The sequence below is a fragment of the Poecilia mexicana genome, unplaced genomic scaffold, assembly GCF_051168715.1.
Source record: "Poecilia mexicana isolate PSO_F unplaced genomic scaffold, ASM5116871v1 scaffold_16, whole genome shotgun sequence".
In the NCBI taxonomy this organism is placed as follows: domain Eukaryota; kingdom Metazoa; phylum Chordata; class Actinopteri; order Cyprinodontiformes; family Poeciliidae; genus Poecilia; species Poecilia mexicana.
This window is the reverse complement of record NW_028263385.1, coordinates 3734497-3753298: the sequence shown is the minus strand read 5'-3', so window position 1 is coordinate 3753298 and position 18802 is coordinate 3734497. Positions and strand designations below refer to the sequence as shown.

The 18802-nt window shown below is 35.4% G+C and overlaps 1 protein-coding gene across 1 annotated transcript; it reads left to right on the top strand.

Moving 5' to 3' along the window:
- The first annotated feature begins 141 nt into the window (after positions 1–141).
- On the top strand, positions 142–18796 carry LOC106926013 (uncharacterized). The gene is made up of 26 exons (XM_015000636.2): positions 142–162; positions 1758–1842; positions 2293–2358; positions 2460–2617; positions 3382–3513; positions 3936–3989; positions 4078–4131; positions 4505–4558; positions 4743–4796; positions 5221–5274; positions 6150–6203; positions 6477–6530; positions 6741–6794; positions 7062–7106; positions 9509–9562; positions 9655–9708; positions 10166–10219; positions 12746–12817; positions 13173–13208; positions 14653–14697; positions 14820–14852; positions 15738–15884; positions 16342–16518; positions 16820–16910; positions 17961–18038; positions 18204–18796. Exons 1-26 carry the CDS (start codon positions 142–144, stop codon positions 18407–18409), a joined length of 1986 nt encoding a protein of 661 aa, XP_014856122.2. The 3' UTR covers positions 18410–18796.
- The last annotated feature ends 6 nt before the right edge of the window (positions 18797–18802 follow it).

Below are 18802 nucleotides of genomic sequence, written 5' to 3'. Positions count from 1 at the left end.
TCCTGTCAGAACCTGGGAGCCCACCGGATCCTGGAGCCAGACGGGCCGGAGTCAAACCAGAGATGATGCTGTGACGGTGAACAGCCGACTGAGTTTGTCCAGACATCCTGTTGGACATCTGGAGCGGTTTGAGGAGACACCATGGGAGCCTCCAGGGATAAGGTGAGAGGAAACGGTTCAGGATGACTTCAGGCTCTGCTTGCTCTACCTGCTATTGTATTATAATGTCAATTTAGATTAAATAATCTTTGCTTAGGATGGATCAGCAAAAATAAATGTATGTTAATCAGATGATTAGAGAAAAATATTTTTGCTTGATTCTTGGAACAATTAGCTGTTGTATGAAGAATTTTTAAGGATGCGAGAAAAATGACCAAATTTAACATTTTTATTGGTTAAATTGAAAATTTCTGCTAGGTAATTTTAAACAGAAGGAGAAAAATAGATTAGCAACGCCGTTGGATCAAATGCTTCACTGGTTTCATGTAAACCTTGAAGTAACCTCAAATCAGTTTCACAAGTTATCAAACTAATTTCTTCAAAAGTTTAAAACATTTTAAATCCCCATATAAAGTGTCATGAATAATTTTGCTGAATTACCATTTTTAGCATATTGGGAGAACATAAACATATTTACCTGTTGCTAAGAAAAGTTTTCCTAACCTTAATTTGTCTGGTATTCTAGAAGTTTCTCTTTGTTTCCTGGACATCACTTTGCTTGGTTTGTCATTTTTATAAGTTCAGTACGAAAGTATGCATTTTGCTACATTTTCATAATTAAAATAAAAGGCATAAAATATACTGTATCTTCCACTGAAGATGTTTTGACTTGAGTGTCCCAGAGATCTGCTTGTTGGTTCACTGACTGCTCTGTTCTTTATCCAGCAGACTTTTAAATACTGCATTAATGTTGTTTACAAGGTGAATTATTGAATCTTGGTAGGAAATATCCCTTGTTCTTGTGTATTGCAGTAACACACAACTTATCATTTAATTGAATACCATGATGTTGAGGTCAAATAACTTGTATTTGTTATTTTTGTCCAACCCAGCTTCCTTAAATTGAGCGTGAGGTTTTCATCTGGAAGTTGTGGTTCAGGTTTCATCCTCATCAATCATCAGTTTATTGACTTTGTATTCAGGTGTTTATGTGATTATAGTTTAGAGCTTTTTCTTGACTCATCTTCAGGCTGACGGTGTAACTTCAGGAATGTCGGACGAGTCTGAGAAAAACAGTGACCATCCTGACAAAGAAACCTCAGTCTGTTGAGCTCTCACTCTAACGCACCCTGAGTCACATCTACAGGCTAAAACCACCATGGTTTCAGTAAAAGAGCCTGATAAACTGGACCAGTACATCGTTCAGTCTCTTTAAGTTTTATTCTAGTCCTGTAAAAGTTTAAACTTGGTGTCTTTTTTTATATATAAAAAAAAAGCTGTAAACCGGTCAGAGTGGAAATATTTCACAGTTAACCTTTGTTAGCTGTATCTTTACATCATAAAATAATTAAAAGAGCTAAAAAATGTGAACATAGTCAATATTTTTCACTTGAGTGGATTAAAAGACCTTCTGTCTGTCCACCTCCACAGCAATTTGAAGATTTTCAGTAACCATATGACTCTAAATCTGCATAGATTTTTTTTCATTTAGCTCATCTCATTCAGATTTCTATATGAAGATTAAAAGTTGTTATTTCAGCTGAAAGGCCTGAAGCAGGTGTGGTCTGTAGATATTAAATAATTTGTGTTTTCATCAGGTTTCCCTCCTCTCAGGGCTTCTGCTGCTGGTGCTGTGTGTCGCCTCGTCTCTCTGCCAGGATGAATACTCTGGATACCACTCAGGTCAGAGCCGCTCCACGTTCAGGTTAAAATAATCTTTCTGCTCTCACTGTTTGTACCTGACTGCCGTCTCATAGGATAACAACCAGTTGTTAATAGCAAGTTAACTTGATCCACAACCAAAACAAAAATTTAATTGAATTGAGTAAACTCAATTCAATTATTGAGTTTATGCTCTTGAGTAAACTCAAGAGCATTTTTGAATGAGTGAAAAACAGATAAAGCACAAAACAATTTCACTTTTTAAAATTATTTTTTTGTTATAAACTGTAACAATTTAAACCAATAGAGTTTTCGTATAACCAATACTTAAACACTGAAGCTGTAACTTTAATATTATGCTGGGTCAGGTTGCGAACTGAAATAAACTGTTATTTTAATAATTTTTGTCAAATTCCTGATGCATCATTTCACCAGGTGACTTGACTCTGACGTCCCTTATTGTCCATGCAGGTGAGAAGCACACCTATGAGTCGTCTGCAGTCAACCACTATAACAACAAAGGCTCCCGTCGACCCGGTAGGACTCCACCTACTGTTAAGATTAGTCTTTATTCACCAGCAGCAGCTGTAGCGTGCAAAATCATCTTTAAAATTTTGTGATTAACTGTTTTTTTCTAGAGCATCAACCTGAGCCCACTCAGTACTATGATGAGGAGCAGCAGCTAGTGGAGGAGGATTATGACCCACCCAGGGTTACCATGGTCACCGAGGACATCTTTCCTTTTGCCACGACCACAGAGTCCCACTACGCCAAGGAGGACACTGAGACCATGCAGGTAAGACAGGAACACCCTGGCAACAGGGTTTAGGTTGTTCAACATTTGTGTTGTGACCTAATATTGAACTTATATAAGTCTTGATGACCATGCTACAAATCAATTAAAGAAGAGAAAGCCTTGCAGCCTTATGATATTAAGTTTGAGAGCATTGCATTGAGATATATGCAGAAATATTTGCAATGCAAAATAATAACGGAGCCTCAGCAGAACATTTATTTTCAGGACTATTGTACAGTATTTTTTTTATTCTTCATTCTGTTTCATATATATTATTTTATTCTGTCTTTGTGTGAGTCTGTTTTCTGTTACTGCCTGTCATTTTGCTGCTGTGGCACAGAAATTTCCCCAATATTGGACACTAAAATATATTTCTATTTTTTCTATTCTGGGTGTCGATACCGCTGCACTGTCTATAATCTGTCACTAGGAGGCGCCAAAGTAATACAGCACACTAATAGTTTTTTTTCTTCTTTTGTACAAAACTAAGTGCAAATTCTGATCTTTTCAGTCACCTGAAGTAATCTTGTTTTTTAATGTTAAAAAACAGCAACAGTGCATTGTTATTACTACTGTGGTTTTGAAAACTAAATGTTAACATAAATACACCAATGAACATTAATGTCAGGTAGTATTACATTTATACGTCTAAGCAAAATTCAACATTTTAACTCGGCTGCAGATTTTTTAAAAGTAAAATAAATCAGGAAGTCTTCTATGGTATCCGTGACAGTTTACTGATATTTTAATGGTTTTATTTGCAGGTGCCTTTTAAATACCCAGCCGGACCGGAAACAGAGGAATCGGGAGGCGATGCGGCACTCGGAGAGGAAGGACCGACTGAGTGTGACTGTGAACCCGGAGAGCCCGGTTTTGCAGGTTTTGCAGGACAGAAGGTCTGAAATTATTACATCATGTCATTTAAATTTTTTTATTATAAGCAGCAGCCTGCTTACAGTCACAGACAAACCAAAGAGAGTTAGTCTTCTGCAAGACGTAAATGTGTCTGGTTATGGACGTTTTTAGGTCACTAATAAATATTTAAATAGTAAAACATCTTATTATAATCCCTATTTTTTGTCATTCCTTCTTGAAGGAAACTATTTATCTGGTAAATAAGATTAGTTTCAAACAATGTCTTTTTTTAAACCAAATTGATTAAAGATTTTGAGATTTATGTAACTGAAGGAACAGCTTTCTAATATCATTACTTTTTAAATATTGCTTGAAGCTTCTTTGTCTTCATTTATTGCCAAATATTAAATTTACCTGGATTTGACTGTACAAGTGTTTAGTTTATATGTCATGTTTTTGTCAGGGGTCCAGAGGTCTGCAAGGTCAAACTGGCCTGCCTGGAATACAAGGTAGAGAGGTGAGTCTAAAATCTATCCTGCAACGTGTTTCCTAAAAACAAAAGAAGCAGAAATGACGGTGGATTCAATGTATCCTGTTCATTTTAGGGATATAAAGGAGCTAAAGGAACTCGGGGAAGAGGAGGAGACACTGGACCTGTTGTAAGTAAATTATACAACAGCAGAGACTCATCAATAATGAGTTTAACCCTTAATACCACTGGTTGCTTAATAAGCATGAACTGAAAGTAAAAGAAGATCTTCAGTTGAAAATGAAACCAGAAGTAATCTGCACAAATAAATATATCAAGGACAGTTTGTGTCAAGAGAAACCAAAACTGATGACAGAAATATAAATAAACGTAATTAATTAATTAAACATAAAAATCCCCATAATTCACCTCTATGAATATGGAAAAAATAAAACGAAAAGTTTCAAAACAAAATAAAATAAGTGTATCTCTACACAGAAGAAATTTAAAAGACTGAACAAAATGATATTATGTTTAGATCTGATTGTTCTTCGCCCTTGCAGGGTGATGCTGGACCTGAAGGAGAAGAAGGAGCTTCAGGTTTCTCTGGCGGGATGGTCAGTTTTTTGCAGGATGGTCATTTTGGTGGAAACCATGGCGATGGCTTAGCACAGTTTGAATCTGATGATATTATATGTAAACTTTACCTTTAAACTTATTTAACTGTGTTTTTTCACAAGACTTTATTTAAGCTGAAAATGTTTGTTAAGGAAGAGAAAACACAAACTGATTGTTTTTCAGGGAGAACCTGGACTTCAGGGTGACCCAGGTGAGCGTGGAGAGCTCGGTCTGAAGGTAAACACACATTTACCTCACACTTACAATGTCTTAAAATAAAATCCAGATTATTTTCCAACTATGACCTTTACCCATTAAGGACAAACGTTGAAAGAAAGGATGGTAGATACTTGCCAAATCTAAAATAGTTCAAAGATTGTGTGGAATGACGAGCTGATAGTTTACCTGCTAAACAGTTTGTCTTTAATATGTTCACGACAATAAAGTCTTATGTAAAATAAAAGGCAGAGAAGAACCATCTATTATGAAGTATAATGAGGACAGTAAAAGACAATATTGATAACTAATAGAAACAGTGAGAATACAGAACCTTGTGGTACTCCATCATAAACTGCGGTGAATCAGGGAGATTTTATGTTTAATTAATTAATTATGTTTATTTATATTTCTGTCACTTTAGTAAAGCCTTGTTTTTGTTCAGGGTGATGTCGGTATGGAGGGCCCGCGAGGAGGAGGAGGAGCTGCTGGTGAGACTGTAAGGAACTAAATCTGCTGCCTAACTGGGGAAAGTTTGAAATGGAAATCGGTCTTTTCTTGAACTCAAGAAGAAATAATCCAGCTGCCTTCATTTCTTTGAAATTTGTTTTCACAGATACATTTAGTCTGTTGGCTAAAAAATGAGGATATTGTTTTTTTGTTGTTTTTTAAGTTTCTTAAATATCATCACATACCAAAACATAAAACCAAAATTGTATTGTATTGATAACAGATGCATTTTGGGCCAAATTCTGATTATTTGATGAAACAAAGTTGTTTTCGTAGCAACTGAGACAATTCTGGCTTTTCAGTGGTTCTACATGTTAAGGTTAAAGCAGTAAAAACATCATGAGGTGAAGCAGGTGTGCTGCGGCAGGCGACAGATACCAAAACGTATCTGGAAACCACCCAGAACCTGCTTCACCACCAACCCCCATAGCTGCCGCTGTGTTGACACTAACGAAGCAGGAAAAGAGATGCTGGTGGTGAATTGGGGGGTTTACTGGCCAGCAGCTGAGGCAACTGTTAATTAGTGGGACCGTGTCACATTAGGGTCTAACAAGCTGAAGCTGTGTTGGAATTGAAAACCTTCTTTTGGGATTAAATTTTACTTTCACTTTCAGCTCCATGTCACCACATTTTATTTTGCCTTCACTTTTATATAAGTCAGATTCAAGAAAGTCTCATAATACAATCAACTGAACTACATTTTAAATATAATTTTTAAATATTTAAATTCACATTTACAATGTTTTTTTCTTTCTGTTTTTTTCATCTCTTCTTAAAACTTTTCAAATTAGCTGAGTTTGTGATTTGCAACCAATGAATTGTTTTGACTTCTCTTGTTAACATTTAATCACTGGTTTATCTCAGGGCCCTCGTGGTGACCCAGGACCTCCAGGGTCGACAGGAGGTAAAGGTGTCAAGGTACCAGAGTTTTGATCTGTACTAGTTCTATTTGCAGTGTAAATATATATTTGCATACATATTAAAAAATACAAAGGCATTTATTACATCTAATACTCATATAAAATTGAGAATTTTACATGAGTAAAAATGTTTAGAAATGATTTGAATTTACATATCATGAAGATGTTTAATCCATATAAATTTTCTGTTAATACTTTTTTAAAACAATGAATGCTTTTGGTTTTTGTTATTTAAATAGTTTGTTTTGTCATTTGTGTGTTTTTTGTTCAGGGTTCCCGTGGTGACCTGGGTAAGCAGGGTCCTCAGGGAAAAGATGGAAACAAGGTAAAATAATTAACATCTGCAATAGAGACAGCATTGGTTTTTCTCAATAAATGCTGTAACCATACATTTATAAATGTACATTTATGAATATATTTAATGGTTAAACTTATTTCTACTTTAAAACAATAAATTTGTGACATTTATTGATCTAAATATAGCTAGCTAATAAGCGGGAGTCATCTAAATCAAATATTTAATCTTGTCTCTCAGGGTCAAACAGGAGCGCCCGGGTTTCCAGGTGACGTCGGAGAGAGAGGCAACGCTGTAAGATAAAACCTCTTTTTACGGTCAAAGACGTGGAAAACACGTCTGAGTGTTTATGTAATATTGTAACTTTTTGGTCAGTTGTGTGTGAAAATTTCCCTTTGGATTTGTTTCCATTACAACTATCAGTGAAAGAATGTTTTTTCCTTTTTTTGTTTATGTCGAACTTCCCAAATAAAGTTGAGCAACACTAGAGAGAATAAAGATTTCTCCTTTTTTCTCCCATCTGTGAATTACTTTTTAACGAATGATGTTCTTCTCCTTCAGGGTTATCCAGGACAAACTGGACCTTTTGGGCCAAATGGACCAAAGGTACAGAACCACATCGAACATAGTTCCTGTATTTTCATTTTACTATTCACTGAAGGTGAAAGTACGTCTAACATTTAGGGAGTTTATGTGGGTGTGTACACATGGTATTTTATAAAACTGCTGCTGACGCCTCTCTGGAGATTTTCACTTTCATAACACACACCTTTGTATTAATAACTTTTTGATAACTTAGGAAATAGAAAGGTTGCTTGTAGTGTGTCAGACCAAAAAAGATCTTTCTTGGTTTAAAAATATTTTTGCAAATTTTTGTGAACTGTTAATACTGTGCATTACTTTATTTTTGAAATTCTAAGTCATTTTAAGTGAAAAACATATTCTACAAAATGTTGCTGTGCATTTTGCTCAACAGCTGTCTGTGTAGTCAAACCTACATGATGTATATGTTAATATTTTTAATCAGGTTGTCGGGTGATGATCACTAATCAATTATTTTAATATAACAGACCCAGATATAATATTTCTGAAGTTTTGAAATAAATAGAAACTGTTGTGAAAATCAGATATGTAGGTTATAGTGGCATCTATCCACAGAGCTGTAGATTACTTGATTAGGTTTCTTGATCCAAGTGTGCAAGAAAAACTGCTCGCCACAAACGACAAAGTTGTTAAATATAATTTAAGGTAGCATAAATACAATTACACACATTTTAACACATCATATCTTAATACAACTCATGGGCAATTTGACTGCATGAATAGTCACAAGATCTGGGTCAGAGAACAACTTTGAATTGTTTGATTGCTGTTACAAAGGAGAAAGTCCTACTTTTTATCTAATCTCTTTTCCTGAGTCAACAACTGACACAGAAAGAGAAAATGAGTTTTCTGTTGCTTTATCTGATGACTAAAGTGTATGTTAGTCAGAGTATAATTCCCCTTTGAAGATTGAAGACTGAACATTTTTATCATGTGGATTACTTTAAACTTCTGAAATTATTATCTTGGTACAATGTAATGACAAACAGGACAGCCCCTGAAACTTCCTGTTTAAGTTGTAAAAATGCCCCCAAAACCTCTTTGCTCTTGCCCCTGTGTGTCAGAAAGGACATTAGTGTCCATCATTCAGTAGTGATGATGCATGTATGATAGTATGAAAAGATAAACAATGTCAGAGTGAAAGTGATTTCATGTCAGACATTACAAGCAGATGGGGATCATGTGTAATGCCACCTGAAGTGCATTACATTAGTTTCTGGAGTTCCCCTGGCTGCCCTCTGCTGACAGAGCGCTGCATGATTATAGGTACAGTCAACACTCATAAACGCGGGGCCTTGATCTCTTATGACAGGTGCTGTGTAATATCTCCCCACATAATATAAAAAAAGTGTTTGCAGGTTATCCAGCAGACTCATGTGGAGTTTTTCAGGAGCTTTGTGAAAGGATTACTGTGGGTTTCCCCGGATGTTATGCTTCATTTAGAGTGAAAAAAAAACTGAAACTGAAACAGAGATTAGAAGATCAGGATTGTTGTGTTTAACTATATATAAATAAAGCAAAAATGAAACAAAAATGAATCTGAAGTGAGCTCTGGTTATATTTACATTTGGTTTGTGTTAACCCGTTTAACCGGTGTTTTTCTGACACTTTCATTTTATTTAGCATTAGCATACTAGCTACAGATATAATCTACAACTAATATGTTTAAGCACTAGGTACAATTACTATTGATCAAAACCACTTTGTCATTTATTTATTTAATTTATTATATTCATTTTATTTGAAGGAATATTTAGTTTCAACTTGTTGGGTAACCAGCCACACTGCATAGGAAGCACAAAATCGATATAAAGTCTGATTAATTCATCCTCTCATATTTATCTTTATCCATCTGCCTCTGTGATCTTCAACTTTACCATCAACTTTAAGATGCTTCCTTGTTCTACACGCCTTAATCAAACATCTTATGTTTGATTGCCATAATGCACAAATTATGGCAATTTGTGGGCGGTTAATTAGTCACTCTGAATGTCATAAAAATTAATTATCATTTTTATGACATTTCATTTATCATTGGATCTTAACGGCTGATTGCTGTTGCTGAAATAAATATTGATTTTAATTCTGACAGTAGTCATGCTATCATCAACATGTGTTTAGTAACATTTAAAAAGAAAACGTAAGCTTTTCTTAAAAACTCTGTCCTAACTTATTCTAACTAAATGTGTAGAGATTAACTCATTTCTGTTGAGACCCATTCTATGCTGCTCATTTGTAGTTGGCCTTGATCTTTACTTGCCAAAGTAATTACATCACCAGTGGTTTAGTTTTTGTCTTTCATGTTAGGAATTTTTTATTTTTTATTTTTTTACAAAAGCTTGTATATCATGTCTAATTTCTACTTTATTCTTCTTTATTGTCCTCGTTTCCTGTTCGTTACTCAGGGCTCTAAAGGGTCGGGTGGCTTTCCAGGAAGCAATGGTGACCCTGGGGAGGATGTAAGTGGGTTAATGCCACAAAGTCATAAAACGGGTTTTATCATCTGTTGTTACCGTAAAGATCATTTCTTCTTCTCTCTTGGCCTACTTAGGGTCCAATAGGAGTCCCAGGTGTGATAGGAGAACCGGGGCTGTTTGGTGTCAAGGTAACTGAAAATATCTCTGTTGCCTATCAAATAATTATGGCAATTTGTTAATTTATTTATGATAATTGATCATTTTATCTGCTCAGGCTATCAGCTGTGGTGCAAAAAACTTCTTGATTTAAAATGACTCAGCTGGGAAAACCTCCATGTGGTTTTCTTTCTGTGGAAGAGGGTTACAGTTAAACTGAAAGCCTCGTTTTCTTAGTCTCTGCAATTGTTCTCTGGAGAAAACTTTTTGTGTTGCAACCCAGACAGTATTACATTCCACTGCTACTGATGTGGATTTTATTTTCCCTGTGGCACAAGTCTATACAAATCTGCTTGGCATCTTGCCGTAACTGAGTCATTTCTGGAAGGAAGGAAGCAATAAATCGCACATTACTGTATATTTAAATGAGTTGTTATAAACCTGCCTAGGTTATGTTTAAATCTGTTCACGGCTTCCCTTCCTGTGCAGGGCAGTAAAGGCGATCGTGGTGTAAGAGGACCCCGTGGCAGACTGGGCAGAGTGGTGAGTTTCTGGCACTTTGAACAGGAACCAAACTCTGAGTGGGAAACGTTAACATGCAGAATTCATGAGAAATTCCCAGAGAGAAACAATGAACACTTGTAATGATTCCCTCTTGTTTTTTTTTTTTTCTGGATACTTGCTGAGTCTGTGTTTTTTTTCCCACTAATGATGCACATGCAATGTCCTCTATTTTATTTACCATCAAATGGAGCATATATTCAACCAAATACAGAGGAAATATATATTTTTCCCACCTGCAGTCGATGTCCTCCACACATGACATTACTCCAAACATTTATCTCCCAGACCTTAGTTACCCTAAACCCTCAGCTTCTTCTGGGTGTTTGTTGCTTTCTTTATTTAAGTGACTTCAGTTTATCAATCAGAAAAATAAATAAAACTAATAGCTGAAGTATAACCTCTATAAGTATAGAAGCATCAATCAATCGTTATCTGCATCAATAACATTTTCACTCCTCCAGGTGTTACAGCTCTTAAAATAATAGGAATGAAATGTGTCAGAAGTGTGATTGACAGTTCGTATCTCAAAGAAAACCATAAATTGGTATCAGCCTTGAAGAACCAGTTTTAATTTAAACCCTCATTGATAACAATAATAAAAATTATGGCTTAAAATGCATTGTGTCTCTGCAACTTATAAACACAGGTAATTAAATATTAGTAGGATTCTATGTATATTTGAGCCAGTATGCGTAATTTTGATTCTGTACTAAAAGTTGGGTTCTTATGAAATAACAGAGAAGTTATATCTTTTGTTTTGTTCACTTTTCCTATTTTCCCTTTGTTTTTCCGTGAATAACATAGTAGAACTTCAGCATCAGCATTCTTAGGGAAGCCTTAACATCTGCTTTTAGTTTTAGGAAGTGAAAACAGACTCTTTTCATTTGAAAAGAAACAAATACTTTTTTTTTACTTTTAGCTGAATTTATTGTTTGTTTTTGTTGTTGTTGTTGTTGTTTTTTTTACTTTAAATCAGATGCATGTATTAAATAATTTGAAAACCCTTTTATTTTGTCCAGCTGTTAGCAGTAAAACCAAAAATAACTTGTAGAAACTGCTAAACATTACAGCAAATGTTGTCTCTCCACTGAACTCCTGTCTGGAAGTTTTTAGTTTCCCAGACAATACTTTATTGTATTGTAAGTTTGTACAATAAAGTAAAAATAAACTAAATACATGAAGACATGCAAAACTTACCAAATATAGCTAAAATACTCTGCATCATATATTATTGTATATTATCTTAATCTAAAATCTTTTTTTTGTTTGTTTTTTTGTTTAACCATCCCAACTATTTTTAGTACAAACAGATTTCAAGTAATCAATAGAATTGAACAAGATTTTTTTTATTAGGGTTTCTATAAACTCTTTGTAGGGTTTATGTTAGAAATGTTTAATATAGAAGTTCTTACAGATATAAATTACCAAAAAGTGTTGGACATTTCCAAAGCGTACTGGTCAGCTGCTGTTGTTTTTGGTGTGAATGTCATCATAACTGTGACCTTATCTGAAACCAGAGAGGGATTTCCCCTTAGAGACTAAAACAGTCAACACTGTTTGTTCAGTATGTTTGTTTCCCACAAAGAGGGCTATAATCTTCATCTTCTTCAATTTCTTGTTTAAGCTTAAACTTTTAATTGATTTGAATAAGTGACTCACTGTTTTATATATTGAAATATTTGGTAACACTTCTGTATTCGCTTTCGTCTGTCAAATGTCAGACCACTATACATAATTCCCCAAGAGGCTTCTGCTTTCTTTTGAACTGGCAGCAATGGTGCAAATGATTCTCCATATTTTTTTACAGTTAATGTGAACTGAGATACTGTTATAGATCCTCATGAAGTAGAAGTATGAATCATCTTTTTGTTTTGGTTTTGCATGTCTACAGGCTGAAGCATTTCCCCATATTTCTCTGTAAATTGGCTCAAGCTAAGTCAGATTGAGCAAATTTGTTGGAGAGCATCTGTCAGCATATGTGACTATTAATCTTAAAGAGTCTGAACTGAACCTGTCTGGACTTTGACTGGGCCATTACACAAAATACATTGAAGTTTGTGGTTTTTATGTGACAAAATGTGCAACAACTAATGGGATATGGATTATTTTACAAGATTGTGTATTTAGTTTACTATTGTCTGTGAGTTTATTAATAATTAATAACATCAGGCCAGTATTACATTTGACATACTATGATTTTCAATGTTAGTACAAAACTAAAATCAGTTTGATTTCTTCAATTTCTTTCTTCTCCAGTTTTCTTTTACAATACAACCAAAAAAGTATCCTAATTTTCATCTGTTTCGATATTTTATTATTATCACTGTGTTAATTTTAAGCTGCTACACTACAGTTTGCTGTATAAACCTTTACAACATTACTATAACAAATTATCCAGATTTCAAAGGTCTGTAGATGGGGATGAATGATTTCTTAAGCTGTAAAAACTAAAAAAATGTTGAATTAAGAATCAACTTTGTTACATTTCTGTTGTTTTTCCGACAGGGAGCTCAAGGAGAACCTGGAGATACTGGAATACCAGGAAAACATGGACCCACAGGTCTGCAGGGTCCAACAGTACGTACACACACCCCAATACAACAATAACAATACAAACAACTAATTAAGTTCCAATCTAAAATAATTTCTCATTAATTATGAAGTTTTTACTGTAATAGGAAGGAAAGATTAGTTGAAGAAATTTGAAGAACTAATTTAAAATAATGTAAAACAAAAACAGTATTTTGAAATATAATGTAATTTTTCTCTTTCAGTTTTATACCAAATAAAATGAATCCTCTTGAACTCTGGAGGCCTACAAATGTTTTATGACAGGATATTTCATTTATTTACTTTATATACTTTTTTTTTACTTATTAAAACGTAAAACCTTTCAAATATTTCCATCTTTTAACTCATTTTTCTCCTCCAGGGAGCCAAAGGGGAGACCGGGCCTGATGGACAGAAGGTGAAGTTTATAAAAAACAAATGAAAAAAAAAGATATTTTTGACACAAAGCTAGATCACTGAAATGTTGTTTTAAGAGATGAAGGTGGATTTATCTGTAGGCTCTGATCTTTGTGAGATACACTGATTGTAAAGAATCACAAATAACAACCAGAGAAAAAAATCCTGGCAGTTAAGTATTTTGATTAGTTATCATGAAAAATAATTGTAAAAACTATGAAATCTAATGTGTAATTTAGTTTAATTGTCTGCTTTTTGTTCTAAAAACTTTGGATTATATTATACTTCCATTTCTTATGGTTCTGACCCCCCAATCAAATCAAAGTCCAAACAGCTCATTACATTTAATAGAGTTTCATAACCACAGTTACTTTATTAGAAGATTGTAGAAACTTGCTTTAAATAATCTATTTAATAATGTTATCGGTACAAATATACCCAAAAAAATTTGGTATAAAAAGACCCAAACAGGAAAGGTAAAAAAAAAATGGTAAAAGAGTGAAATGATCAAACATGGATCCAGCTAATATTTTAATCTTTGTGATGCAAGATAGACAAGATACTTTTAACATTTGAGAAATCTGGGATTAATCCCTGGGATTGACCTTCTGACTGAAGGAGGATCAGCTAAACCTCCTGAGCAACAGCAAGTATGTGGTGTCAAAGGTCATGTTTTCAACTGACTGAAGGAGGATCAGCTAAACCTCCTGAGCAACAGCAAGTATGTCGTGTCAAAGTCATGTTTTCAACTGACTGAAGGAGGATCAGCTAAACCTCCTGAGCAACAGCAAGTATGTGGTGTCAAAGGTCATGTTTTCAACTGACTGAAGGAGGATCAGCTAAACCTCCTGAGCAACAGCAAGTATGTCGTGTCAAAGGTCATGTTTTCAACTGACTGAAGGAGGATCAGCTAAACCTCCTGAGCAACAGCAAGTATGTGGTGTCAAAGTCATGTTTTCAACTGACTGAAGGAGGATCAGCTAAACCTCCTGAGCAACAGCAAGTATGTGGTGTCAAAGGTCATGTTTTCAACTGACTGAAGGAGGATCAGCTAAACCTCCTGAGCAACAGCAAGTATGTGGTGTCAAAGGTCATGTTTTCAACTGACTGAAGGAGGATCAGCTAAACCTCCTGAGCAACAGCAAGTATGTGGTGTCAAAGGTCATGTTTTCAACTGACTGAAGGAGGATCAGCTAAACCTCCTGAGCAACAGCAAGTATGTGGTGTCAAAGTCATGTTTTCAACTCACAAGTAGCTAAAAAATGTCACTTGGCCTCGAAGGGAATTTCCCGTCTGTGTTGACATTTTGTTTCTTCCTGTTTTTCAAGTTTTTTTTTTTAAACTGTACTCTTGTTGTAACCAGGTCAGGTGTTGTTTTCATTAAATTTATGACTAATCTCGTCTCCCTTGTTTTTCACACCTTTGTTTTTGTTGACATATCACAGGGTGCAGGAGGCCGGAAAGGCCTGAAGGGGGAGAAAGGCCAGAAGGTAATTTTCATGCCTCATGATCATGTGACAGATCTGTTGTTTTTTATTTCACTTCTCCTTTCCATTACGGGTGTTTTTTTTTACGTATAGTGTATCTCTTCCTTTTTATTTTCTCCTCTCAGGGAGAAAAAGGTGTCCATGGAGACAAAGGACAGGTGATTTGGGGATTTCCAATGCAGAAATGCGGACGTCTCTCGGAAAGCGTCTGGAGTAGGAAAGAGTTATTTGTGTGATTAAATCATAAACTTTAAAATTTCATTTAAACAAAGCTTTGTTTAAGATGCAAGTTTAAAAAATCAGTTCTCATTAAGTTTTAGCTAAAAGCAGACTTTCCTTGATGCACAATTTTCACTTTAATTGTAATCAGCAAACTGTCAGATTAACATGATTAATCAATCTCAGTTTATTTTTGTTGTGCCAATTTACAAGTCACCTCAAGGCCCTTTACAATGGTCCATTTAGTCATACATCCATTCCAATTCCCCCGTTACCAAAAAATACATTAATTTCAGTTAATTAAAAAGTTTTCCAAGGAAACCCAGAAGACATTATCGACTCATTGTCTTGCAGCATTCACTCCTCCTGGACGTAGCGACAGCCCTCATACATACAACACAGTGGAGAGGAAAATTACTGACAGAAAACAAAAAGTTAACAGTTGAAATAACAAATAATGCAAATTAAAAAGTAGAAAAAGCAGAAAGAGAAAAAATTGTCAATTTGTCCTCCAGCTGCTTAAGTCTATGGGAGCATAACTACAGAAACAGCTCAGGAAAACCATAAGCTAGGTTGACTTTAAGCTTTATCAAAAAGGAAAGTTTTAAGCCTTGTCTTAAGAGTGGAGAGGGTGACCTGTTTGGATCATCTGAATCAATCAGATCTCTGATGAACGATAGAGCTGATTATTAAAGGCTTTATGTGTGAGAAGGAGAATGTTCAATTCTATTGTGGATGTCCTGTAGTTCAGGTCAAACTGATAAATAAAGTATTAACAGATTCACTGTGGATGTTTTTCTTTCTAATCTATTTTTGTCTCAAAGCGAGGACCAGTAGGCACAGGAGGCCGTAACGGCGTCCCGGGTCCTGTTGGACAACCCGGCGTCCCTGGCTCCAGAGGAGACCGCGGTCCAATCGGTGACCCCGGTGGCAAAGGTCGTACGGGACCAAAAGGAGCTCCAGGTCCAGCTGTGAGTAACAACAGCATAAAGCAGAAGCTGCAGAGGCGAAATATATCAAAACAACTTTTTACTGACGCTGTTCAAATAATTAAATCATTATCCCACTTTACTAGCAAAAAAAGAAAACATAACTGGTTCATGACAAGATATTGACAAAATATTATTTTGCAGAGGTTTTGGATGTTATTGTTATGTGAAGGCAGCCATTTTTGTTGCATCTGTTATTCTCACCTGCTGAGGTTTCATAGGTTTTGCTGTTGTTTTGATTAGTCCTTTGAAGTGGATGATGAAATATGGACACATTTATTCATTTTTATTTATTTTATGTTTGCTTTAAATAAAATAATAATTTATTTAAAATTACTTTTTACTGTGATGGCAGCATGTCAGTTTTCATAAAACCAGATTTTAAGCCATGTTGAGGTTTGCATCAGAATATAACCTGGTTGGGTTTCTGGTCCTGAAGGGTCCTGGTCTGACCGATGAACAAGTCCTGCAGCTCTGCAGAGGTGTGGTCATGGCCCAGTTAGCCCAGTACGCCGCCTCAATCCGAGCCAAGTGCACCCAGGGCTGCCCCATCAACAACCGGACTCTGATTGGGCCTCCAGGGGCCCGAGGACCAGCGGGGCCACCTGGCAGAGCTGTGAGTGTTTCTTCAGGTTTTTTTTCTAAATCTGCAGAGCAAGATGGTCTGAGTGCTTCTAAAAAATATATTTTAAAACAAGTCTTTTGTTTGAATTTTTTTTTTTTTTTTTGCAATAACTTGCAAATAAACACATAAAACATCTTAATTAGGTTTATATTGCTTAAGCTGTGTTGCAAAAGAATCCCATAATTCCCTGAACTTCATGAATGAATACCTTGATCTGAAAAATAATGGCTTTAGTCAGAGTTTTCCAACTTTGTCGAGGAATTTATTCAACATTTCTGCTTTTAATAACCAGGGCAAAGCAGGAAAAGCTGGAGAGAAGGGAGCCAGAGGTGTTCAAGGACAGAGAGGACTGGAGGGACAAAAAGGAGCTGAGGGACAAAGAGGTAAATATTCCTGCTTACTGCAGTTCAGGCCTTTTCTATTCTATAATGATCAATGCAGAAAAAACAACCATTATTCTGATATACAGTCCGAGCTTCAACCTCTTCACACTTCATTTTGCTTCCTTGCAAGCAAAAAAACAAATAGAATATTTTATGGTAATTTTATTTTAATGAAAAGGGAGAAAAGGTCAACAATAAAATCCATAAATAACCATATTTGCATGTCATTTTGCAGTCAAATACATTTTCCCCACATCAGGAATCTACTTCCTGTAATCGTGTGAAGCAGCTTCAAAGTTTGGAAATCTGCTAATAAACTGATATGAAAATGAAATCAAGGCTCCAGCTTTTCTCCACCAACATACATTTGATTTTTTATTTTATTTGAACAATTTCCTCATTTAATTTCTTTAAATTCTTTTAAATTTCGTTGTTCTTGTGACAATGACAATAAAGATTTATCTATCTATCTATCTATCTATCTATTAATGGTCTATAATTTGTTTCCTTAAAACTTAGTTTTTCAAGAAATTAAATCTTAAAATATTTTCTCAAATGCCTTCTGGAACATTAAGATGTTTTTTTTTTTTTGTTAAATATGAGACGGTTCTTTGTGTTTATTTGGGTCAGATCTCTCCCATGGACGCCGTTCTGGACTAGCTCTTATTGATGAACTCTGAACTCTGACCCTAACTAAAGCCAGTGCAAAGCTTTATTAGTTGTTCTGGATTCCTTTATTACATCTTAAACGAGTCAGTCAGACGTTTAATTAAAACAATTCCTCCACATCAACCGAGTTTATCACAGAGGGCTAAGCTGGTTTGAGTAGTTTATTAAATAAATTGAGCTTATTGAAAACTGCATGTTGTGTTAACTCTTATCTTTGTTAAATATCAAAATTTGCTGGTTTTGAAACATTAAAGTGTGACAGAAGAGTGAAAACAAAATGACTGTAAGGAAATATTTATTCACACCTCTTGAAATAAGGAATATGTCCATGTTTTCTGTTTCATTTTTTTCCTCTGCTGCTTTATGTATTTCGATCCACAGGTCCGAAGGGAGCTAAAGGCACGACAGGAGATCCAGGTAAAGGCCTGCAGGGTCCAGATGGACCACAGGGACCCAGAGGTAGGATTCTTCTTCTCTCATTTCCTAGTAAAATCAACACAAAACGGCAGAAAACAAAAATTTTCCTTCAAATTAGTAAAATATTGAACTAATTTAAAATATTATTGGAATGCAAAATAAAAAAATTCACAAATCCTTTTCTGAATGTCATGACTTTTTTCTCAGGTGAACAGGGTCACCAAGCAGAACCCAAAGATGGGACGGAGGGCCCACGTGGGCCCCGTGGTTTCCCTGGCTCGGTTGGGCCACCTGGTTTGGTCGGATTCCCGGGTGTGCCGGGATTCTGCGAGATGCGGGACTGTGGCATTTATGCACCGGTGATGCGCAAAGAGCAGGGCCTGGTGAAAGGACCAGCAAGCTCAAGCATCTGAGCCTGAAAAAAACTCCAAACAGAACAGAATTCCTACTTCAGACATTGCAGTTTATTGCAGTAATCTGCATTAATATTTGAGAAAATGGTTTGTGCTTTCAGGACAATAATAGATGTTGCAACCGATGCTACAAATTGCAGCAAGTTGATCAACTGAGAAGTTGCATATGAGCCAGGAAAAAAAAGAATCCTGCAGGAGCTCAAATTCATTCAGCTGAATTTGTTGTGATATAAAGTTAGGAAAAAGTAAATTATTTAAGAGTGATTCCTTCTTTATGTCTAGTTTTTTCTCCTCCAAATTAAGAAACACATTTTATGTACATAATATGTAAAGAGTCTAAAGTTCATGTTTTGTTTTTGTTTCACATAAACTGATATTTTAACCCCAGGGTCA

Excerpts from the sequence above, each read along its gene's own strand:
- LOC106926013 (XM_015000636.2), top strand. The coding sequence starts at position 142 with ATGGGAGCCTCCAGGGATAAG. Across the intron at positions 1,843-2,292 it reads ATACTCTGGATACCACTCAG|GTGAGAAGCACACCTATGAG; the intron begins GTCAGAGCCGCT and ends TTGTCCATGCAG. Across the intron at positions 3,990-4,077 it reads CTGGAATACAAGGTAGAGAG|GGATATAAAGGAGCTAAAGG; the intron begins GTGAGTCTAAAA and ends TGTTCATTTTAG.